Raw genomic sequence first — 26210 nt, 5'->3', positions numbered from 1 at the left:
GGCCTTTCATGCTTGGTGGAGTTACTTAGAGGCTTGAAGCAGTGAAGGAGGAGGGGGTGGGGGTTAAGCAATTAGTGTGTGAAATAGATACCCTCTGCTTTTCCAGCAGCCTGCCCCGCTCTGCCCCGAGTACAAAGTGTTAGTCTGTCAGCAGTACCTTGACGAGAGGAGAGTGCTCGCTGTTGTTTGTGCTTGCCTGGCGACCATCTTGTCTGATTATATGCTGCAGTGACTGGGGGGGGGGGGGGGGGGGGGGGGGGGGCTCTGTGCTGCCTGTGTCATTTCTCTCCGGTGACTCAGAGCTTTGAGGAATCTACGAAAGTCAATTCTGCGTTTCTGGCACCTTTTTTTTCTTGTGGTTTTAGCATTAACACCCTGTAGAACAGCAGCTAAGCTGTATTTAACAGCTGAAATCCTCAACGCTCGACACCGAGAAACCCAACAACGGAGTCATTACTCTGTGATATTAACAGTATTAGTGTTTATTATGGAAGCTGAAATGTACATTTTACTTAATCGTAGCTTTTACACAGATATAGCCCAGATATTTGAGTTATTTTGGCCTTGAATATGATGCATTTGATCAAACCAGTGGCAGATGAGCCTCAGGGGGGAACGGTTATAATAAAATCTCATCAGTAAAATACAATTACATGATAAATAAATAGAATTTTCTTTTTCTTTTTCTTTTTAACCAAGCTGGCTTTACAAATTGTGCCTGTGTCACAACAACAATCATTTACAGCAGTGTATTTACAGTGTAGTCGAGAGGAACATTACATTTTTAACAATTCTTAAATTCTACATCCGAAACAGTTAGCTATTTGTTTTAATATAAAACACTGTTAATAGACTTACAAGTGTGTACAAAGAAGTGCAGCTTAATAAATAGCTTGAGAACTTTAAGATGGTAAAGAAGCATACATTCACCGTTATTAAGAAATTAAACAAAAAAACACTCACTAAGCCTGGTACACCTTAGAAATGGCTGAGCTAAGGGAATATTCATAGCTTCTTAAAGGGGCAAAAATGTACACTTAAAAGTCTGAAAACCCAGCGAGACAAACAGTGATGAACTGTAGCTGCTCCAGGTTTGTGCATGTATTATCGTTCAAGTCCCAGACCTAAGCATCTGTCTGCCTGGTCTAATTTATCATAGTCCAGCCTAACACCCTCACATTTTTTTGTCTAAAATGCAAAGACACTCAAATTATCATCCAAATAATTTCTGATTATTTTCTGTTCCTCAACTAATTGTTTCAGCTCCAGTTAATGACCTTAACGTTTCTTAAAAGATCTCCAGGGAAACGATGCTTAGCTCGGTGACTCAAACGTGAGGACAACACATGACGGGCACAAACTGAGGCTGGTGTGTACAGAACATTAAATTGCAGGGTCAGCTGGGTTGTTCAAACATCTGTGTCCAGTGGGGGAGGGAAGTCGAGACATGGTGACAGCGAGTCCTGACTGTGTGTGGAGCTAATCCCAGTGTCTGAGTCTGTGTCTGTAGCGTCTAGAGGGGACAGGCTGTGTTTGAGTTTCACTGTCTGTGAGACGCTGCACTGAGTGTCACTTTTCAAAGGGACAGGACTGGACTGCTCCTCTTCTTCTACGTCACCGATTTGCAATGAGCTCAGGTGGGCAGCAAGCTGCCAGCACTCCTCGTCCTTGGAGACCAGCGTAGCGTCATAGTACTTTAGCTGCTTGTCTATTTCTGCAGCTTGGTTGTGAATTGACACACCAGTGAAGAGGCTGTGCTTCAGTTCGTCCTGCAACCTCTCCAGTTCGGCAGCGTAGAACAGTTCGTCTGTCTCCACGGGGATCGAGGAGGCGGCAGCGGCTCCTTCCTGGTCACTGTTCTCATACTGGCTCATAGGGAAGTTGGCCCTCCTCAGCTCAGCGTCAATATCCTGGGACAGCTGGAGGATGAGCTCTTGGTGCCTCTGAACCTGCAGCTCAAGCTGTTTGACTCCATCACTTGTGTACAGGTACTCCTGCAGCTGCTCATCGCTGCGCCCCTCCAAACTTAAGCCACAAGCCTGACCCAGTGGATGCTCAGACTCAGATTCCTCCTGCTGTTGCAGATCAAACCGCTTGATCTCCAAGTCCAGATCCCTCATGCGCTGGATCTGCTCTCGGATGGTGTGGTCCTGGTTGAGAATAAGCTGCACCATCCGGTCGACCTCGTCGGCACCTGGGGAGCTCTTGCTCTCCTTGTGAAGCTTTTCCAGCTTCCGGAAAGCTTTCTTCACCATACGCTTTTGCCTCTCCACCGGCAGTGACTGGGTGTACTGAGCGCGACTGTGCTCCCCTCGTTTTGGCTTGGCCCCCTTGGACTTGCCACCCTTCTTGGTGGGCTGAGGCACAAAATCGCTGGTTTTGACTAGAATGAACTGGATGAAGGGTCTCTGGTCACCCCAAGCATACCAGAGTCTCAGGATTCTGGTGAGAGGAGGCAAGGCTCTCTCAAAACCCTTCCAGCGCTCAACGAGACAGAAGTCTTTGGGTTCCCCGTGCAGGAGCCGCTTGCTCTCTGGGATTGACTTGTGGTCATCCAGTAGGGCCTGAATCATATCTGCACATGTTGTGTGCTTTGTTACTCCACAGACAGCTTTCTCCTCGTTGCAGACAGTAACCTGAATCTCCTTTCCCACCGCAGGCTCGACATCTTTTGTCCTAGGAAAGAGACAGAAAAACAAAGCTTATATAGTAGCTATGGCCTTAGAATGAAACACATAGAAGTCCTATCCTCTTAACATACAGGCTTCCCCTGAAGTTGCTTTAAGATTGTTGTTTTGTGCATCATTTTATGCACATTTTACCCAAATTCAGACTCTTATTTTTGGTATCTTAAGGAACTTTTGAATCTCAATAAGAATTTCAAAAAATATTCTGTGGGTTTTAGCAATGTTTGGCCGCACAGCATCAGTCTGTAATTGTGCTTGTTTGTTAAAGGTTAGAACAATGCAAACACATGTCCACAACATGCTCTTGTGGGCCATTTTTAGTCGTACTCTTGATGTGGCTCCATGAATGACAATGTTGGTCAGTCGGTCAGTTGGTCCACCATTGTGATCCAGATTGACATATCTAACAACCACTGGACACACTGTACATGGTCCCTGCACGATAAAGCCTACTGACTTCAGTAATGCACACAAAGCACACCAACCAATTAAAAAAAAACAAAAAAAATGTTAACCATGACATCACTGTTCCAAAACCATTTTAATGAACCATGTTTGCAAAAAGTTTTCTTCAAATGTGTCACTATCCTCTTCACATCAGCAGTTGCAGATCTGCAGTTAGAAGTACAGCAAGCACACATTCCCTCATTCATGATGCAGAAGTTTATTTTTAAAATAGACCCTACTTTGATGGTTTTCCATTAGGTCAGTGAGCAGAAAACTGCATTCACTCATTTTGTGCTCCCTGGCTTGATTCTATTAGACGGTTACTCATCGTCTTACTCATCAGAGATGATCACTTAATGGTTTGGTTCTGAGCTATTTAACCCCAAGGCCCTCATTACCTTTTTGTCAGGACTGTAAAACTTGCTCAAAAATTGACCTCTGATGGGTTGATGATATCCATTTTTTATGTGCTTAATGGACCACCGGTAATATCCAGGACCTAATATCCAGTCATTAAACGATAGGCACCGACAACGCAGACATACACAACATGAACAAGTAATCAAATAAGTAGATAACATTGCCAGACGTTTCAATCTGATTTCAAGATAAAGAATGATGTATCATGTAATCATTTATATGAAAGATAAAATGTTTAGATATTCTACAATTGATTTGATTAATTAAATCCGATGTACTGCAGCCAAGTTTCTGTCTCAGTGAATAACTCATATTTAAAGTTAAAGCCTCCACTGAATGCAAAAAAATAAGCGACATATAATACTATTGTAATTACAGACAGGTCAGTCTAATAGAAACCAGAGAAATATTATCTATTTAATATCACCGAGAGACAAGAGCTGCAGCTTCTCCTCGAACACTGAACTGCAGACAGATTTTGGGGTTGAGGGAGTGTTTGAATGTCTGTGGTTTTGCAACCAAACAAGCAATAATTCACTAATCTGTTGACAGCAGTAAATCAGAATCATGGGCTCGTAATGCCGGTTACTGTCATGTTTCATCTACAGTCCACAAAGCTGAATTTAGTTTGCAACTAATGACACCATTGAGCGAGTTTAACTGCTCACAACAAGAGACTTCTTATCATTTTCTGACACGAGTGGACAGAAACCACAAGGCCAAAGTAACGTTTAAACAATATATTTGAAAAAATGCCTACAGGAAAAATCATTTTAAAGTTTGTATTTCAATTCAAAACAAAGAGGGAGCTGCATTCAAGGATTCGTGCATAGCCTTATCTACAGTGTATTTACAAAAATCAAACAAACTTAGTGATTAAAATCAAATACTACAGGTATGTTTTTCATCGCCTCAGTGTGTCGTGGTGTCGGATCTGAACCTTGCATCATGTAGCTGCTGCCTCTTTATCTGAGGAGGTAACCTTGGTTGGCTGCAGCCCACATTAACTACTGATCATCACAAGGGAGGATGGACGAACATACACATCCTCTGAAGATGTTACAGATACCACCCGCCTGCATGCCAACACAAGCAAGTGAGATGTATTAAGAGTTCTACAAACAGGACAACTTAAATGCTGATTTTACAGCCCGATACCGCTGTGTTTTGGTTCCCACACAGCATGAAAACACACAACTGGAGCATTGTGTAAAGTGGTGGTGAATAAGGTCTCAGGAATGCGATACGTAGGCAACAATGTGAGAGGCTGGCTAATGGTTATGGAGACCCTTGGAGAAGAGAGGGGCAAAGCAAATACCTGAGCTATGCGCAGGCCAAACACATCCAGCAGGCCTCTGGCAATCACAGACAACAGCCATGACGACTTTGACCTGAGACTTTCCCACAACCACCTACTCAAAGAAACCCTGTAAAAACAACTACTGCACATGAGAGAAAACAGTGGGTGGACGCAGTCAAGGCCACACCTGTACAGTATAATGCAATCAAACACAACAGCTCTGCAACACAATGTGTTTGTACAGCTCATAATTATTTGTTGTCTGAAATTCAAAAATAATTCAACTCATGATCTCATTGATTGTTTTGTCGTTCTGCAGTGATTTCCAACCTGGGGATCTAAACCCCCCAAACAGTCACAAGATAAAACTTAAATATGCTGTGAGGCACAGATATTTCCTACAAACACTAACGCTGCCCGAAGCATGCGGCAAACATGTGTCTATTGTCACATCTGAACGTACAGGTGAATAAACACGCTCTCCAGACAATTGGGTATTTCAGAGAGCGTGACCCAAGCCCTCAGCTGTGCAGGAAGAGGGTACAGCCAGGCGGGGAAACACCTGTATTTGTCCTGGGCCACAATCACCAACGCTCTGACAACATCCTGCCACCACAGTTCAATGGACAGAGGGAGGAAGGGGAAAAATGGATTCCATACCGGTCACTATGGTCTGTTTTCAACTCCGCTCTATTGTGGAGAAAGTGCTGACCAATCTAGGACTGCGTGGCAGCGTTATCCATATTTCAGCTGCCTGGAATAAAACTTTTAATGTCTAAACGGCTAACACTGAGTGGCAAAAATAAATGTAAACATTAAAAGTTCAATATTTTATTCCTTCCTGACAATGACTTTCATGATATTGGATGTCAGCAGTCTTATATCTTACCAATATACGTAGCTAAGGGCTAGTTTGAAATTAGAGGTGCTGCTATGCTAACTACCTGAATGCTAGTGTAGATTTAGCTTCATAACATGGCTTCTGCTTGGTTGAAAGGCTTAAAGGTTTTGGTTTCACTACCAAACTAATGACAATAGTCCAGCTTGATAAGCAGCACACATGATTTATAACAAAGTGCACAAAAACATGGACATGCACTATCACCTGAACTGTCACTGCTAGCTTTACAACAAGGCCTGGTTTAGGCCTAGTTGTACACATAGTAGGAGGAAGACTATGATAGGCTGAGATATCAATCAAGGAAACAACCTGCAGCACACTTTCCTGTAAGCCTCAACACCTCCTGAAAGGAACCATGATTCAGTTATGAGGTGGATTTCAAAAGAGAAACTGGACTATTTTTCACTTTTGTAGGTTGAAAAACAAGTCGATTACAAAAACTGATCACTGTAACCTTACAAACAGTAAGGGCAAACACTTTGATGAGACCGGTGGGCTCTCTGGAGTACCAAAACCCCAAACCCTCCCCAGTCAACTCCCTGCCAGGACAAACACAAATACTGCACGCACCATTGGGCTGATTGCATGGCAGATAATATGTTCATAAGGGCTGTCACTTTGGGTGCCATTTGATATTCATAGCTTGGGATTAAGCTGCGGTTCCAGACACAACAAATGAGGGTGCCCTCATAGGTCACAGCTTTGACAAAGCCGGCGCTGATATTGCGATAAACTCAAACCCTCTGATTGAGAATCGGGACGTGTGATGATTAATAGAAATATTTGAATATAAAGCTGTTGCCATAGTCAGGATGGATGCTGCACGGTGAATAACACAGGACAACATGTCACACTTGAGTGAACCCAAGAAACCTGAGCAGACCTGCTTGACCGCAGTTTGAACTTAAAAGCTGAGATACCCAGTGAGACTCAGACATGTGGGAGGAAACCACATGTAAATTATATGGATTTCCAGCACAAGTTTCTGCGTGGGTCCGTTACGTTGCAGCACCACCATGGTGGCATGGCTCCCTTCCATTGTAACACTCATAATGACAACCTTGTCGACATTAACAACTCCACTCTGTGTCATAAATTTGCAAGCTACAAGTTACCACAGAGGACTGCATGCTTGTGGTTTGAACGAGTCATAACCACTGACAGAGTTATAGCTCCCCGGTGTCTCAGCGTGTTTTATCAGATCAATAGTGATACGATAAGGCCAAGCAGATTTTTACAGCAGAAACAAGGATGCGATAATGTATCAACAAATAGATCCTGTCGCCGCTGCTGTCAACAGGTTCAGATGTTCTCGCTATGGAATGAAATTTTACATCAATGTGGTGGTGATGAAATTACAGGTTTGCTCTTACAATTGAAAAGCAAACTGTACTGAAACCAACGGATTATACGAGAAAACCTAATATAAATGTAAATCATTCCTAATGCAAACTCCATTGAAGGGTGGTTCACAATGCATAAGATATATTTTCTTATTTACTTCTAGCGGTAGCCATGCAGATAACCTTGGTTTGATTTCCCACATTTTAAAGATGCTCGATCCATCTTTGAAATTTCTGTTCTCCACCCGAGCACCATGAAATTTGATTGGAATGTGTTTGTGCTGCTCAAAGCAATGAACAATGAATGAAAAAATGAAAGAAATCTAACAAGAGTGAGAGTCTGCAGCCACGCTGCTGGCTCTGTGAGGCTCAGCGGGGCGTTGAAATCAGTGCTAACATCTGCATGCTAACATCCTCACAGTGAAAATGCTAACATGCTGATGTTTAGCAGGTATAACGTTTATTATGTTCACCATCTGAGTTTAGGATCTTAGCGTGCTAACATTTGCTAATTAGCAATAGACATAAAGAACAATTGAGCCTTGAGGGAGTGTCGTAGACCTCATGAGAAACTTAAGGGATCACCAAAGTTGTTAAAATCCTGAGAGGAACATATGTATGAAATTTCACAACAACCCATCAAAAAGCTGTTGAGACATTTTTGTTTAAATCACAAATGTCAGCCTCATGGTGGCGCTACAAGAGGAAAAGTCAGGGGATCACCAAAGGTTTTTATGGCATCCATCCAGTAGTTGTTGACCAAAGTCTGGACCAACGTGTGGATCACTCTGGATAATCCAAATCAGTTGAAGGGAGCGTCTGCTGTGGGACATAACACACCACATTACAGAGACACGACCTTCGCATTGTTCCCCGTGGAGTAAATGTTAATAACATCAGGCCACAAAACTCAGCAGAGGAAAATGTTTCATCAGTGTTTTCATCCAATTAAAGCAGCTCTGTTTTCAGAGTGACCACCATGCTGCTCTGAGTTTACTCATCATGATTGGAAAAGGTCTCATCTGCTCTGTCATGGACTGTATGAAACCACAGAAGGCCATCGCACCATTCAACTGAAGTTAAAACACAGAGACGACCTTCACCGAACAAAAACATAGAAACCTGTACATGTTTTTTTAATATATCAGTGCCTGGTTTTTATGATAAAAGAAAGTGAAGGCACAGAGAGACTGCAGCAGAGCTGACACTTGGTGCTGGACAGGAGACGTTTCCTCTCGCTCTTATCTGAAAGAGGATGAGGGAAACGGTGAGGAAATAACATTACTTTTCTATCTGGATATGTTGATCTCTGGGATGACTCCCGCTCTGATAGGCATCTGTGAGCAGAGACAAAATACACCCCTTCCCCTCTCCTCACTTCCTCTGTGAAACCACCCACCCTTCTTATTTTCTCCCCCCAGCAGGTCTGTGAATCACCAAATAAGCTTTAGCTCAGTGAAAATAAACGAGTTATTCTCTTTCGACACAACTGAATGATTTCATTGTTTGCTGTGGCTTGCTAATTTGTGTTAAGTGAACTCTTTCAGCAGCTAATTGGTCCTGTGCGCAAGAGGTAGTAGCCACTATTTGCTGTTGGTTGCCAGCTATTTCAAACCCTGCATGTGCTCTTTCATCGCAGGACGCCGATTCGACCCACAGGACTCAGCTGATGACGCACTGTGAGCTTTTGATTTGGCAGCCATAATTATCATCACATTTAGGTTTTGTCCTAAAGGTTTGTGAAAGTTTTAATGTTTCCTCAGACTGCGACTCGTCACTCTTTAGCAAACATCCAACTCAATGTGTCGGCTCGAGTAAAAGCGAGCGTCTGAAATCAAGCGTTTGACATATCTACAGATCTAAACACTTGAGGTAATTATAGGTGCCGCAGTGGTAATTACTACATAACATGAAAAAATGAGATCCACTGGAGACAGCCTCAGTCAGACTGTTTGAACTTATCAAAGATAATTCATCTCAGCTCGCTGTGTGATGTGAAAATACATCCATTTTGCTGCTGGTGCCACTGTCAAAGAGTTTTTACAGTAATTTAATATAAAAGCCTCTTTTATTTCTGAACTTAATCCAAACCCTTTCTGCTTAGGTCGGTGCTAAATGAGAGTCTTAATGAGTAAAGCTAATGAAAATAGCTCTTTGCCCACATTTAAAACCCTCCTGATCCTGGTCTTGGCAACATGAATCCTGTCTGCACCCTGCGAGGGGTTGGATCATGACCTAGATACTCCAAATGAGAGCCCTGTTTACCAACTGTGCACAACAAAAGTCTTCAGTCAACTATCCAAATAGAATTTCTGCCTCGATAATGCAGGACAGCTTGTGGCTCAGTGAGTCTGATTTTCCCACCTTTTCAAAGCTGAGGCAGGATCTCAGCTGCAGCACGGGGCACATCAAAAGGCCAAGCTAGCCTCTCAAGGAAATTGCTGAAGCAAATTATACCAGTGTTGATGACAGGAACTCTCTCAACCTGAAGTCAGGAGGCCTCTGGTGTCCCAGATGAAATGTGTATTAAAAATAACACCTTTGCAGTAATTACAGGGCAGGAGAAGGTGAAATCTCTTATAAGTCAATGCACAGTGCAGTGTACTCCAACAGGAATGAGCACCGCTGTAATCAAAGGGCGTATTTTACTCAAACTTTCCATAAGGGGAATAATAGCTCACACATACATGCAAGACAATACTTCTTACAAGAGAGAGACAAATTATGTGGCAAAAAATCTAACTATGCAGATTAAAAAAACATCAAGTAAAATCCAATACTGTCTTCAATACTGGCAGATTTACCTCTTCATCAGTAACATTCCCTCATTATTGTTAATGCTGGTTGATTTAAAACAATAATGGAGGCGTGTTAGACGGTTAATTAATAACCCTGAAGAAAAATAATCTAATATTCATCGGAGGTTTGTCTCTGTGCTTTTAATGGTGCGTTTGTCTTACTCTATATTTTCATGTCCCACAGTATCACGTGTTGATGTATATTTAGTGCTAATATAACTGCTCAAAAACGATGTAATACTGCATTAATAATTCAGCAAACTTTGCTCCTTGTGCAGTTCACTCTTTAGTCCGATGCGCTCCGCGCTGTGCGTAATTTTCGCTCCTCAACGGCGCTTTCCAGGACCCGAAAAAACAGAAACACGCAACATGTTTCTCATCAAGAAACTTCACTCATTACCTGTTCTTCAGTCGAGCTTTCAGGAAGTTTTTTCCAAACGGAGCCATGGCACTGCGGCGCAAGGAAATGGACCAGCGATCCGAAGCGCGTTACAGTCCCAGCATGGCAGGACGTCGGACACTTTGTGGAGTGTTGGAGAAAAGTTGAGGGGTGTCCCGGCTGCAACTCCTGGAAACACCTCCCTCCGCTTTTCGGATGGGGCGGACAGACTGCACTGAGATTTCTCGGTGAAACTCTGCCCCCTTCCACCTGCAGGAGCAACCTGAGAAACTACAGAGGAAATAAAGAGAAAATTGACGCTTGTTTTGGGCAATTCAAGCAAAAAGTCACAGTGTTTCAGTGAACAAATGTCAAAACTAAAAGGAAATATCGTAAAGTGGGTTTAAATGAGGTCAGATTAAACTCACTATTAAGTGGAAAGAGCATTTGAGAATATGAGATTATGATAACAGAGTGCAGAAATGCCATTTTGGACATAAGATACAGCCTTTTATGTGAAAGTAAAAGATGATCCTTTCAGTATCGTCTGCACAAATATGACAGAAATATCTTATAGATATGGAGAATATTGGTCATTATACATGAAACACGTACAGTTCTGCACCCTGCTTTTGTTTCTGAGGCTGCTCACGTTGCATTGCACCTTCGGATATGTTTGTAAAGTCAAATGAAAACCTGATTACAGTCTCCAGGAGCTGCAGAACAGGACATGCAGAGGAAAAGTGAACCTCTTGGGGTTTGGTAACCGGCTCTCCCTGCTGGTCTCAAATGACACAGATGAAATTCAGACATTAGAGGAATGCAGCCTGCTTTAACTCCACTGACTGTTTTTCATGCTTGAACTATCATTTGCTGAACACACATGTTGTGAAGCTGCTCCAACTGAGATGTCTGCTCTGCATTAAAAGGATATCAGTCTCTGTGGGGACCAATTAGTGTGAATATCAGTGAAACCAAGGCTGATTTACAATGTGTTGACACGACTACACTTTGCGGTTTGAAATCAAAGTGGATTTTATGTGACAGTGAGCCACATTGTAGAAACAGTGTTTGTCATAAAAATTATCCACTCTTTTTTTTTATATCATCACAACTCACTGTGCCCAAGGTTATAATGCCTGATTCTGTTTGTTTTTAGTAATGAACAGCAATTAGAGGTGTTTGTAATTATAGCAATTAAATGTTGAAATGCAGTGGCCAATTAGGTTATTATGCTTGGTTGCATGAAGCCAGAATGCAGCAATTAGGAGTGAGGAAATGACTGAGTAATTTAAAAATAAATAATGACGCTAATATTTAAATTAATAACTTTTATGTGAGTCATTTCTGCTCATACGAGGTCGCAGCAATAGATCAGATATTTTCCATGTTAGAAATATGTCAGATTAATTGAATCGAACATCAAATTTAAACAAAAAAATAAAGATAACAGCAAGAGGAGATGATCTAAGTGAGCAAATGATCCAGAGTTCAGCTGAAGTGACAACCATTTCTCTTTTGTCCATTTGTGTTGAGGATCTGTTCACGTCTCTTCTCTCTGTTTTCTTGTCCTCGCCTGTGGTGCACAGAGCACATCTCTGTATTTGAATTATGTATACTCAGTATTTGGTGGTTTTGATCTTCACCTGAAGCCGACATGGAAGGAAACGTAAACATCTACAGTTTGAGGAGACTCCATCTGCTGATGAAGCCCTGCAGTATGATTTCTTTGAAATTGGCCTTATGAGTGTAAATATGGATAGAATTAATGTCAAGGACGATTTTAATAAAGAAAGTCAGGCATTTCAGAGAAGCATAGACAGTGCATTATCTTTAATTGACTGAGACGGTTTAATACAGATAGAAGTCTATTTGCAGATATTAATAACTGGCCACTTATCAGGATGATTCATGTCTTGCAGGGATTTGGTTTGTAAGTCGAGAGAATCACCTGTTGATCTGACAAGAGACATCATTTGCAAAGAGAAAGATGGAGGTGGTGGAGCTCAGCTTCCCCAAATAGTGACACAAAGAGTGAGTCTTTGTTGTGAATCCTCCCACCTCAGCCCAGCAGCCCCGTGTCTGGAATCAAGTGCACAACAAACCTCAGACTGTGTGCATTCATGAGCTGAAATAACCGAATCTCTCAAACCTTGACGCAAAGCCCTTCTGCCTTGTGATGTCAAAGTGACGTCTGATGAAACGATGACACAGTGACAGGAGGGAAGAGGAAAAATGAAGAGAGAGATGGGAGGAAGGATGGAGGAAGGGGTCTGTGTTAGTGGGTGGGAAGGTGGGGGTGGAGATGAGGAGAGACCGATTCTCTGACATCACATTGGCTCTTATAAACTGAGGGAATGGAGCCCACGGCACTTCACAACCAACCAGAAAACTGCAAGGAAGGGGTGTTTGGAGCTGGAAGAAGAGAAGAAGAAGAGGAAGAAGAAGAAGAAGAGGAAGCAGCAGCATCACTACAAATTCCCTCCTGAGCCTCTTTAGCTGAGTCTGACCCTTAACCTTATGGACTAGATCCCTTCTCAGGTGCATTCTTCACTGCGGGATCCTTTTTTTGCGTTTGTTTTCTCATCAAGATGCAGGCACAGCTGGCGTGTATGCTTCTCCTCTGTTTCACATGTGGCGGACTTTGCACAGGTGAGGCTCTCTGAGCAGGTTCTGCACTGATGCGTCGTGTCATTTCATGCTTTATCATCGGCTTCTTTCACAGAACAAGTCTAGCTGTGTGCCTCTCACATAAGTTACTCTGTGCAACAGGTGCATCATTTTGCTGCAGGTATTGAAGCACCGAATGTTGGAAATCATGGAAATTTTAATTTTGCACCTCAAACCTTCTTCATAACATGATATTTGTCAGATTTTGGGTTTCTGTATGAAAAACAGAAATATCCTGGCTGCTGAAAAGATTTAGTCTTTTTAGATTTCTCTGGTCCCACAACTAAAATCTGTAACTCTGAAAACTAATTTCTAAAAGCAACATGTAATTATTTCTTCATTCTGAGACTTTCATTCTTGTAATTTTCTAACTTGTTATTCATTGAGTCACCTATAAACCCCTTTTCCTCGTTGATCCAGTGTAATGATGCCTAGTTTAAATATCTTAGAAACCATTTGAAAACACGTTTATATATGAAACAGAGCTTCTGAACAAACCACGCAGTGTAAACCATATTTTTAAAACTGATTTTCACTCATTTATGTTGAAGTGAACACAGGCAACACTCAGCTGCATGTTGATCCATTGACCAAAGTCAATGAGCAGTGAACCTGTAAAGTAAGATGAAAAAGTTTGTTTGTGCAGAGAAAGAACTCTGCAGACAAATGTTGGATTGACAAAGCTTAGCTTGAGTTTTGTACAGCAGCAGTGTGTCACGTGTTGAATGCTTTAAGGTGCACCAACAAATGAGAGCGTGGGCTGAGTTCTGGTGCTTCAGATGCAAATGCTGCAAACTCTTCTTAAGCTCGCAAAGAAGAAGAAACAGTCTAAATGCCAGCTGATACATTAGACAAATTGACAAAGAGCATTCTGTACTTTCATATCTAATTGACATTTCCTGTGCAGCGCTCATTTAACTCTTGATTAGATTTGCTTAAAGGTTACATCCCTGTTTTTCCTCCACCTGACAGACGTCAACCAGGATCAGCGAGCGCTTGAAGAGGAGCTACTCAGCAGTCTCTTCACTTCTAAGGTACGGGGTCCTTCTTGACACCTGTGACATCTGAAAAGCTGCACCCCACCCGGTCAGTCAGCCGGTCCAGCACACAGGTGTTCTTTCACGACATCTGGATCCATGCTCCAGTCACAGCTTCACCTTTTGCTTGTGTTCATGCTGAGCTGGAGGTAAATAATTCATTATGAGTGAGTGTCGCTTGGGGTCTGACTTAAATCAGTCCTGTTTTTAAAAACAGTTCAGACGCACAGAGAGCCAAAGAAATCTAAGTTTAGCAGTTTGAGTTATGATTTTTAACACATTGATCTGGTGGTGTGAGCTCGAGGTCGGGCAAAGCCGAGGGGTGAAGTCGATGAAAGTGGAACTGGAGGCACTGGGAGATGGATCGGCCGGGCCTGATAGAATTCAGATGGACATGACAGCATCATAACGGCACATCTTCCACCTCTTTCCGTCTGTCTGATAAATAACCGCGGCGCTCGTACGGAGACGTGACAGTGACAAACCTGCCATGTGATTCATTGCTCGGAGGTTGTTCAGGGGTGATGACTGTAATAAGAACTTGCTGGATGCCTGAGATTGACTGAAAGCACAGTATTATTGCAGATACTTGTGGCTCTCTCTCCTTTTTTTTTGGCGACAGCTACATTGATTGACCTGCTTGTGTACTCGTCTTTTTATCTGATTAGATGCAGGAGGTAGATTTCCTCTCTGGCTCTTATTTCTCCATTGAACATGATTGCATTATACCACAACCAGGGTTCATCTGTTCGTCTGGCTGAGTATTGGAATCTAGATTGAGTTTTCCAGTAATTTTAAATCGCTCTTTGTAAAGACGCTGAAGGAATTTTCTAAAATGTCACATGAACAATGTCAAAGAAACAGCGTGACTGATTTTTGACTTGGCTGCAGCAGCTAAAGCCACCAGTTGGCTGCTTTGTTAAAAACAAGGGTCCCACTGGGATTGTTAGGATATTGGCCCCTGGAATTAACTCCTCATCCCACCACTGGAAGCTATTGATTTGCTTGCATTGGAGGAGAATATCCTGATGAGGCTATCTGAGAAACAATCCCTCATGTGACCTTTCAGCTTAAAACCACAGCTGGTCACTTAGATAATTAAAAACTAAATGAAAACCAGTTAAATCTTTGATGCATGGATTCCTTCTAAATGTCAGTAGCTGCTTATGTTTGGTCTCTGGTGTGTTGTTCTTGTGATGTCTCCACTGCTGTTATTGCATGTGTCCCTCCTGGCAAACAAAGGGAACCTGTATTTGCTGTGGCTCCTGTCTTTAAGCATCAGAGGACACTGTATTCCTCTGCTGCTCATAAACGATGTGAGCAAAGTGAGTCTTGGAGGGCTTGTGACCATTTACAATAGTTAGAACCAACAATATCCCCTCGTCTGCTGAATCTCTCCATCATCCTCAGTGACACCCAGTGGTCTTTGCCAGCCCACGCGCTGGGGGCCCCGGGGCCCTCCACCATCTTAAAGCACACAAACTAGATTATAACACAGGAGGCTGCAGCTAGACGAGGTTAGATGTGACTCAAATATCACTCTGGGTGTCTGGTGTCTAAGACTGTTTAAGATATATCTTAGCTGCTGTCTTAATGTGCTCACGATATTAAGTGGACGTCTCATATGCAGCATCCTCAGTGGCTCTTAAAGAGACTTACCGAAGCTTTTACTGCTTCAACTGTAAAAACAGTGTGGAAGACTGAATTGCAATGCATTGTGGTGGCGGCTTATTGAGGCAGGCTGATCCTCTGTTCATAAAACTTAAGAATATTGATTTGATTCTTTGTCCTTTCGTAGCGTTAAAGACAAAAGTTAACACGCACAATGTGCGATTTTGTGAGAGTGAGATCCAGAACCTGAACGCAAAACAAAACAGAAATCTAAACGAATAAATGGCTGCGTTTATCCAAAGCAGTGTTTACAGTGTTTTCGCAGCTCATTTGCACACAGATGGGGCGAGCTGTCACGCAAAGTGCCGTCCTGAACATCAGGATCAAACTACCAACCTTTTGATCGTTGGACCGCCTGCTCGACCTCCTCAACCACACCGATGATTAGTCTGAAATCAGTCTGTTTATACGGGGGTGGAGCGAATAATACCACTGACTACAGAGTCGCTGTTCAGGAGCAGCCAAATATGAGCAGGAGAATAAGTGACAGCTGTGTACCGATTAGAGCGTTTACACTGAGTTTAGCATTATAGCAGGTACTGTAAGTGTTCTTGTTATTGTGTCCACCCTATTTGTCTCTGGGTCTAATGAAGCGGCGCATTCATGAGCAAAGGATAAAAAAACTCCTGCAGAAAAGCTTAATGTTGCAATAAATGGACCATAAAATTTGTGTTTTTGCCTCGACTCAGTCTTCACCTCAGTTCACGACGATAACGAAAACTTCAATTAAGTCACCTCGTTTGAACGAGGCACTAAGTTATTGCCAAGTTTTGAATTTGGAAAACCAACCAATTCCTAAATTCATTCTGAATCTTAATCCTTTTCAACCCCCCCCCCCCTCGGGCCCCCTCCCACCTTGCTGCCCCTGTAGATGAAACAGAACAAGCAGAGCGCCCCCTACTGGCGAGTGTCACTGGCCAACCTGTGCAGGATGGTGGGCAGCCTGCGGCAGGAGGTGTGGAGCGGCGAGGAGGAGGAGGACGGCGGCGAGCTGAGCGAGGGGAGCCTCCAGCTGCTGGAGGAGCTGTACAACCTGCAGCACATCTGCCGAGCGCTGCAGAGCCGGGAGGAGAGGGTGAGACGTGCGCACACACACACACGCACACACACACGCACACACACACACACACACACACACACACACAGTCAAGTGCATTTATGTGTATTGTTTTTCACCAAATGTTAAGGCAAATGAAATATTTTGTAAGTGCTCATTGGTGGTTTAAATGGTTGGTTTGTTTATTATTATTGACTATTTTTGTTGTTGTTATCTCATCCTGAATACCTGCAGAATGACACTGTAACAGCTATGAGAGAAAATAATAATTTTAGAAGGAATTTATTTCTGGTTCAAATCCAGTGGGGAATAAAAACAGTCCCAGTACCTTTAATTTGTACTGTTAGTGAAAATGAGGCAGTAACAGCATAAACGCAGGCGCACACATGCAGGCTTCCTCTACATCTCAGGCACATCTCACAAAGGCGTGGACACAGGAGCCCATCCATCCTCTCTCAAAGTAAACACACCTCATTAAACCCCCGTCCTCCTCGACTCTTCCTCCCTCCTCTCCATCATTTTCAGTTCGCTCCTCACACGACAGCCTTTCTCTTTTTTCCCATCTTAACGCGGCGGCTGCACATTAGCACCTGTTTTCCCATGCATGAAAGCACAGAGCAGAAGCACTCGTTTAATCACAGCGACACTGGCATTACCCTGCCACTCAGCAACAAAACATGTGTTTGCCTGCCATTTCCTCCTCGTCGTGTGACACTCACCCGCCGCTGTCTGCCCCTCACAGCTACTCCATGACTCTCTAGAATATTTAGAGGAGAACAGTGACAATCCGCTGAAACGAAAATCACCCTACATTCTGAAGAGGCAAGCCACGCACACCGCCAAGTCCCGGAGGCCGTACATCTTAAAACGAAGTACGATCTACTGACACCCATCCCGGAGGCCGAGGCGGCGCGTCCCAGGACCAGACCGTATGCTTTCTGTGAAGATGTGATTGTGTTTTTTTCTCTCTTCTTGTAGCTGCAATGTCTTTTCTTTTGTCGTTTTTATCCAGTCAGACCCTTCGATTGTACGTCTGGCATTGAGGCCTGCCTGTATTCCGCTCCTCAAGTATAGGTCCTGAAAATAAAACCCTGAGCATCAAGCAATTTGTGTATCTTTGAGAAATTATATTTATTTACTCTATTTCTTCACTGCACACCGAGTCTATTTTGTTTCAGGATACGATTAAAGGATTCATGATACAAAACAGGTGTGATGTGACTCTTTTCTTCCATGAAACTCGTTCACCAGCATCATGCTCACCACAGGGCTGCAGCTACACACACCACCCTGCTGCCTGAAGTACTCACTGGAGCACAATGTGTGCCAATCCGCTGCTGAAAATAGTCCCCAACAGATGCACTTTTACTCCTGTTTAAGTAAACCTTGTTAAAAACTACAGTGACCAGCTGTCTTGGAGAAATTGCTGAGGTATTTTTAAGAATTAAACTTTATATAAACATTCAGGTTTTCAGTAATAAACTGCTGGGCTTGGGTCTCACTCACAGTCTGGATACACGTTGCAGGTTTTTATCTATTAATAGAATTTACTGACAGTAAGAGAAATATGAAATAACAGCAGCCCTTTCCTTTAAAAACACATTTGGAATTGAAATGATCAAATCTGAATATTTTCAGCCTCAAAGCTGGAATCAGTTTACTTTAATAAATCATATACATCTATAAGATTTGGTATTGTGAGACTGTGATTGCGATGTTTGGTAGCCTTGCTGGTGCACACTAGTGTTATTACGACCATTTTTTTTCTCCACATTTCTCATGAGGAACATTGCTGCTGGCTGGTGTTGACATCCTCCTCTACACTATTTCTTTATGAAAGAGAATTTGAAGAGAAAGAAGAAGAATTTTCCCTCCATATCTGTAAAATGAGGCAACAAAAGCCCAGCAGATGCTTCCAGCCTGATAGTGATTAGCAGCACTTCAGTGTGGTCTGGGACTCGAATGATTCTTGATGCTAAAATTGAGCAAACTGCGCCTTTACCATCGACACAGTACACGCTGGATCAATGTGTGATCTTATTAGTATGTGTGGTGTTGAACATTTTTTAAAAGGGCACGGAGGCGCTTCGACTTCAGCGGATGAAACAGACTTTTACTGAAGCGAATGAGAGTCTTGGCCTTAATAAATGGCAGTTTCATCTCCAAATCAAAGTGCTTTGGTGTCCTTCTTTGAGCTCGGCTCTTAACCCTGACAGCCAGAGAGCCTGGATGAAGCGCGGCACACTGGGAGGAACGCTTTGAACAGCCTCATTCTTTCTCCAGAGGAGGTTTGCTGCGGGAAAAACATGAGCACTCTTTCCCAGCGGCGTTCTGTTTGTAGTTTTACTCAACAAATTTACACTGGCGTCAGTTTACACTGTTAGCCGCTGAGCAGGTGAGTTAGCCTGCCTGGATTTTAGCTTTTAAGGAAAAGCATTCCCCTCACTCCCCACTTTATGTTTAATTAAAACAATACATCCTCTCTGATTGTATCTGTTGGCGTTCGTCTTTCCCTGAAGCCCACTCATCTAACACGGTGATTATCCGCAAATAACTTCTTTTGTTCCATCTATTAAGCTACATTTACACCTGTCAAGATGTGTTAAGTGCTAAATCAGCAGGCACAAAAACTGGATTTCACTCCTGCTGTGATCAGCCCGTCAAAGCCAGATGAAAGTGGTCAAGCTGCACTCAGTCCAGCCGCAGCATGCCTGCAACCATTAAGCCTCACGGTGACAGGTTTAAATGCTTTTAGTGGAAATCCAAATACTTGTATCAAACATCTCAAAAACACTATAATCCTCAATCTATGCACACAGACCCCTAAAAATACAATCACTGCCACTTGCATTAAGGATTAACGTCTCAGGTTTTCCTCATTTTAATGAATTAAGTGGTGAAACAGCTGAATCAGAGTGAAAGAGCAGACGAGCTGCAGAAAAGTCATTTAGGACTTTGCTTTCAGTCTTAGTGATAGAAGTCAGTTGTAGTACCCACTACTACCCGCTTAAGTTACTATTACACGTTTATCTCCAAGGGTCAGTACACCCAAATCTAACAAGTCATTTTCACAGGGGTATCACGGCATGCAGTTTGAGTCTCACTCAGGTTTTATACGTCTCCAGAAACAATATTGCGAACGATCCACGGAGCTCAGACTTCAGTGGGACCGTATCTTTGGTAGAAGAACGGTTACAATAAAAACTTTAAATGTAATTTGAGCACCAGAAAAGAAAATGGCATTCACCTCTGTTGTATTGGGGTGACAGCAGACATCTCAGAGACAGATATCTAGAAACAGCAGCAGGGAAAACTTAATCTAACTGCACAGCTGGATAGCACTGGATTCGAGGTGAATCAGCCCTTTTGAATCTTTCTACGTACCGTATCAAATCAATCTATTTTCATTGGGAGAATAACGGATAAATGACCTCAGAGATGGAGCGGTAGAGGGGAGAAAGTATGTTATTCAGGCACACAATAAGTGATATTAAAGTCCGCAAGCGTCAGCGCATAGAAATTGTATATCTCATTTAATTCCGTCTTTACAGACTAACTTGTCTGTAGGCACCGCTGTTCGAGCTTTTTATCCACTTCAGGTAGATATTCACTGTAACGGCTCAAGTTGTGAAAGTTGCTGCTGTTTAAATTCTCCCTCAACAATTACTGCTAAGGTGCCTTTGAGACGCTACAGTGAACGCACCAGTTGGCTCCAGCCGAACTTGAATGTGTCAAATTGTTCATGTGTAGCAGGAAAAGGGCAAACTTTGCATAAATAAAGGTAAAAAAAAGAACAGCATAGGCAGCCTCCATTATTATTCCTCTCATGTCGGTGACCACTAACATTGTATGTGCCCGTCACAAGCAGCGGATGGCAGTGTTGTTTAACTAGTCCCATGGCCTGATTTACAGTGTGAATGACTGCAAGTGTCTCAAAAATACGAGCAGCCCTTCAGGCAGAGGAAGAGCTTATTGAAAGATCAACACAGGCCGAAAACGCCAACTGAATGAAAAGATCGGAGAGAAAATCCCCTCAAATAACAGCAGACATGAAAACTCTCATGTTTCTTTGGTCCAGTGTCACTTCTTATTTTTGGTTACTGTACATGTAAATGATGACAAAATGCAGTCAGTGGACATCTTGAAGCGTTGAGGCAGTAAAAACAAAAATGAGACATCATCATTCTGGTAGTTTTGACAGTGAAAAGGTCAAGGCAATCTGTAGCTGTATGAGGTTTCCATTTGGCCTTTGATTGAGACTAAGTTGACTGATTGAGACCTTTTAACTAATTTTCTTCAGGCACATCCAATTAGAGACAAAACAGCTTTGTTAATTGAGCAAATTTAGTTGTGGATGATGCAAAAAAACAAAAACAAAATCCACAGCGCTGCTGGTTTTCGATCCACCAGGGAGATCATCAGAGAGACTTTGCTTCTTTCTGTCTTGGCTGCATTCTACTTCCAGATAGCATCGTGCAACAAAAGGTAACTTCACAAAATGGAAAAAATTGGTTATTTCCCAATAGAGTTGCAACATCTGAAGATGTAATAGCAATCATTATTTGCAAGAAGATTTTGGTTTCAGAGCTCACAGTCAACCACCCAGGGGCAGCATGAGTCATTCAGGAACATTTGAAAGACCTGAAAAGCCTTTGAGTCTTTGAATACTTAAGGTGACTAAAGATCTCACCTCACAAGGAGACAAAAGCAGGCAGAGATTGTGATAATAATGGTAATAATAATTTCACTATTATTACATGTCGGTCAGCTGATTTTAAAGCGTAAATTAGAGGGATCATCAGTGTAAATGTTAAATCTCCTACTGTGATGAGCTTGTCAAATTAAAACAGATCAAAGCGTGCTGGAGAAGTCTTTTATAAGATTCGGTGTGTCGCAATCAATTTTAACAGTTAGCACTTCAAATCTATGAAAAAATGCAGCGGCAAGCGGGACACAGTTGAGGCAGCTCTTATAAACCACTGCGACGGCCCCATCACGGCCTCTGGACCTGGAGGCCCTCGGGAAGATAGTTGGGAAATTGGAAGTGGGCAAAACTCCACCAGGGGGCAGCAGTGGCTCCATTTGAGCTGAGTGTCAGCCACAACGTGATTAAGAATAAAAGATCTGGAGATTTGGTTAGACGGTGTTCGCCTGTTGAAAAGACAAACACGAGCAGGCCGACGATGAATTACTGCTCCCGATGTCCCGCAGACTGTCCACCAGACGCACAGATTTAGTTCTTTTAAAATGTTGGTGCCAATGCTCGCACACAGTCATGATAACTTTTAGCTGTTTCAGGGGCCAGCTAGCAATAGCACAACAAACGTTAACTAAGCTAGCTTGGCGGAGTTGCAGTTTTTCAACTGAAAACGAAGACCACCATCAAGGCTTCAGGAACGGCGTCGGGAGTAAAGCAAAGGTGCCATCACCACATTTAATGAGGGTTGGGGTCGCTGTTAAGAGGGAAAAAAGGTGACACGTAATGCAAAAAAAGAAGTAAAAACAATGAAACAATGAAATGAAAACGACAGTAATGCAATGAAAAAAATCATTGATTCACCCTTTATTTTAGCTCATTTGCAGTGTAGCCATAGCAAAGTAAAAAAAAAAAACAGAAATATTAAAAAGCCAAATCAGTAAAATAATAAAACCTGGGAGTCAATAAAACAATTGAAAGTCGATGAATCGACTTCAACAAGGGCAGCTGGAAGTGAAATGAGATGAAGAATTAAAACAGCCCTCAGGATAAAACTGAGATAAGCTTTAGATAGTTCAACATGTGTGGTTGATAAGAGCCCACATTAACAGACAGCAGAGTAACATCATGGGGAAAAAATCAATAAGGGCCTTATAAATAAAGAAAACCAGGGTGTTTCACAATAAGTGCCTTTCTACAGAGGAAAACATGTTTATTTCTATAGAGGAAACAGATGTTTTACCTTCATTTGCTCACCAGTTTATTCACAATTCCAGGATGCTTGTAGTCTTTCTACCATTCTTAGTAGAGACGATGAGGTTATTTGGTTGAACGGATAGAGCACAGATGATGACGTCTCTGTGATTCTCTGGTTTTTCCTTTCGGGAACCCTTCCCCTCTGCTTCCCTTTCCCCCAGCCTCAGGGTCTAACCTTTCATTTTGTTGGGTGCACACATGCAGGCTACACACCAGCAGGTGGTAGTACAGTACAACACTAATCCAGACTTTGGTTAACAAGAGTAAACAGAGGAAGGGAGTAAGAGAATTTCTTCCAGGAAACAACCTTTTATTTTGTATTCTGCCTAAATGATATCCAGTCAGAATACAGACAATTGGTCCTGGCCTTAATTCTCATAGACAATGCAATATTTCTCTTCCAGTGTTTGCCACAACTGATTAATTTTGGTCATTTTCTGTAGCCAAGCATACTCAGAGTGTTTACTAAAAATTGACAGTGTGAGGCCTCCAGCTATCTCAGATTAGTTCTAATGTCAAGGAGAACTCCAGTAACTTTGCTTTGCTCTGGGCCCAGAGCCTCAAGCTGCTTAAATGGAGCTCCAGACGCTCAACTCTGATGGCAGCGCCCAGAAAAGTGGTTATAATGATAGTCTTGATCTGCAGAACAGCCAGCTTGTGCACATGAATAACCACGTTTTTACAGTTTTGATGGTAAATACAGTGTGAGTCCGTCATTGGACGGCAGCTCCTCTGATTCTAAAACGAATCTACCAGTTGAGAAGGCGTCAGGTGAAATGGTCCAAAAGCTACCTGATGGGATTATTTTAGCTTTAGGTAATTATGTGCCTCGCTGTCTAAAGTGGTCTAGGCAGCTGATTTCACTCTCAAAATGACAGATCTATAAATACCAGACCTGCAGTTTACATGGTTGGAAAAAACAATGGAGCCAATCAGAGCTTTGTCGCTGGGATTACATATGGAGGCATCAACTTTCTGTGCAAAAGGCGGCAAAATAGTGACCTCCATGGGGCAGATATATAGACAGACAGAGATGTCACCACTGAATTATGAATGTGACCACAAGATGTCAAAACTGGCCCATATTTCCCATTAAGACTTGAACATACGTCTACATGGAGCTTTAATAGCTGGACCGATTTAAATTTGGAAAACTAACACGAAGCGTATAGTTTTTTGCTTTCCCTTTGCGTTTTCGAGTGCTGGCTGAACACAGTGAGGACGCATCTCTGGCTTCACAACAGGACTGCAATTTATCATTATCTCAACATCAGAGCAGATCTGTCAGTTTTTGCAAATTTGCAGGCCGCCTCAGCAGATGTCTATCAATATAACGACTCTTGTGACCCTGAAAAAGTTCAGGCTTAGTACGCCTCCCACATCCACAGCACAAATTACACCCTGCGTGAATTAATTCAACTCCATTAAAAACCTTCATCGACATCTGCTGCTGCAGCGATGCTGGGGCCTGCTTGTCTTGGCCTTTCTCCAGCCGGACGCCTCTTCAATTTAACTCCAATTTGGAGTTGGTGGATGTTGGCTGACAGTTTGAAACTTCTCAGTGGGATGCTGATGAGCGTCTTCACTCCAGCTAAAGGAAAGTCATTCTCTCATCTGGACAGCGTTGCAAATTGCGTAAAAAGCCAGTCCGATCAAGATAATGGCTTGTGAAGGAATGAGATTAGCTCCCTTTGTGAGAAATCTGATTGTGTGGATGGGACAGTGGCATAACAAGTGTGACCTTGTTGCAGGGGCCAGCTGAGAAAGTAATTAGGCCTCACATATGGGCAGCTTTACTGAAGCCCTCAGCAATGACAGCGAAGGGACGAGCCATGTCCGAGCTGTTTATTGTAACAGGTAAGGCTGTCAGTGAAAAGGGGCCAGTACTCACATCTGATACTAAGAGTCAGACTGCAGAGAGAGGCAACCTGCAACAAAAAACTGAGATTTGAGACTCGGTTCAAGTTGTTTTAATTCCAAAATTAGCAACTGGCTATGCACGTTGTTCGCTGACATCCTGGTTTCATATCTCTGCAGAGCCACTCACATCTCCAGTGTTATCGCTGATTCAAACGACCAGCCAATCAGCGCCTGCAAATGGTAGCGTCATACCTTGTGATGGTGAGATTTTAACATCTCTGGAGATCAACACGGGGATGAGCGTCGGGATAACCTCCCAAACAACATCTGGTCGCGCTCCGTGCATCAAACAAGCTGATTGGTTGATTAAACTTTCAGTCGGGTATGAAGCGGACACATTCATGTTTTATGCAAAGAATAATAATCTCTAAACAACATCTGTGCAAGTTTGCTCAAATACACATGGAAGCGAACGTTTCAGCCCTGATGAGGACCTTTTAAACATTCATCTTAGTTACTGTTCTTAATCACTGCCCATGGTACATTAACATCCTCCTATGTTGTGAGGTTGGACTGGTCCAGATCCAGCCAACCAGTTCTTCTGGTTTTATGCCTGTTCCTTATACAAACATCAGAAACCTGTAAAAACAGCCACCACCGAGTGGCTACTGTAACACAATCTGGCCCCAGAGTCGCTGTGTGGTAATCTGATTATACAAATATAGGAATATGCACCATGGAAGCAGAAAACTAAAGTAAATAACCAGAAGTCCTGCTGGAGGTCTCAGGCGCTCTGGAGTTCTGGACAGTTACTGAACGGTAATCCAGTGCTGATAACACACTACCTGGGCAAAGCAGGTACAGTCCTCAATAAATCTTTCTGATTATTTGCCCTGAGTTAATTAAACCCCCTGTCTCCTTTGTGTCTTTGGTAATTGTCAATATTGAAACAGCGATAATGCACTCGGAGGCGCCCTGATACAGGAAAACAATGGACTCGTTGGAGAAACTCATTTTGCATTGTGGAAATCGCCGACTCTGCCTCATCTCTTATTTACCTGCATCGATACGCCTCGCCATGTGCTCGTGCTCATTAAACGAGCCAGAGCACTGCCGTTCTCTGTGAACTAGCATAACTTATGCTAACTGTACGCTGGCTGACACAGCGTCATTGTTGACTGAAAATGACGTCACAGCAACCTGACATGTCAGCCAGTATTTAAAGAGGGAAAATCAGTCCTGCACCCACAGAGGACAGCTAACGAGACAGCAGCACCAGGCTGAATCAATGACTGAAACTGCCATTCGCTCCGAATATCAAGCTGGATATTTGATTACACAGTAGCAGCACTTGCACTGATATAGTCATTTTGGCATCTGGGATGTTAAGCAAATAAAGCAACGATCAGATATCCTTCCCCTCAGAGTGGAGAGACTGTGTTTGAAACCCTGTATCTGTAATCTGCTGGCCTGGACTGCCTGCTGGATGTTACAGAATGTGCTTGTTTTTCATCTTTGCGAGGTTCTTTCAAATTTGTTTGATTTGATTTGGAGTATCCCACAGTGGGGGTGTACACAAAGAGTGAAATAACAGGCCCTCCAGACCATAAAAGTATCCTCCTTTACCGCTCTGCAATGCTCTGTCCCTGCGAGCCTTATAAGATTGAATGTAATGAGCATGCTGATG

General features: G+C 42.8%; 2 protein-coding genes across 2 annotated transcripts; one reads left to right on the top strand and one right to left on the bottom strand.

Moving 5' to 3' along the window:
- Positions 1-692: 692 nt before the first annotated feature.
- Positions 693-10471, bottom strand: rassf9 (Ras association domain family member 9). The gene is made up of 2 exons (XM_076733418.1): positions 10297-10471; positions 693-2676 (listed from the first exon to the last, which is right to left on the bottom strand). The coding sequence occupies exons 1-2, from the start codon at positions 10341-10343 to the stop codon at positions 1410-1412; spliced, it is 1314 nt and encodes a 437-aa protein (XP_076589533.1). The 5' UTR covers positions 10344-10471; the 3' UTR covers positions 693-1409.
- Positions 10472-12646: 2175 nt separating this feature from the next.
- Positions 12647-17913, top strand: nts (neurotensin). Its single transcript, XM_076733734.1, has 4 exons — positions 12647-12927; positions 13918-13979; positions 16525-16728; positions 17453-17913. Exons 1-4 carry the CDS (start codon positions 12867-12869, stop codon positions 17594-17596), a joined length of 471 nt encoding a protein of 156 aa, XP_076589849.1. The 5' UTR covers positions 12647-12866; the 3' UTR covers positions 17597-17913.
- Positions 17914-26210: the final 8297 nt, after the last annotated feature.

The sequence above is a fragment of the Chaetodon auriga genome, chromosome 6 (genome assembly GCF_051107435.1).
Source record: "Chaetodon auriga isolate fChaAug3 chromosome 6, fChaAug3.hap1, whole genome shotgun sequence".
Classification (NCBI taxonomy): Eukaryota; Metazoa; Chordata; class Actinopteri; order Chaetodontiformes; family Chaetodontidae; genus Chaetodon; species Chaetodon auriga.
The sequence above is the reverse complement of the archived record's forward strand: the minus strand, read 5'-3'. Positions and strand labels throughout refer to the sequence as shown.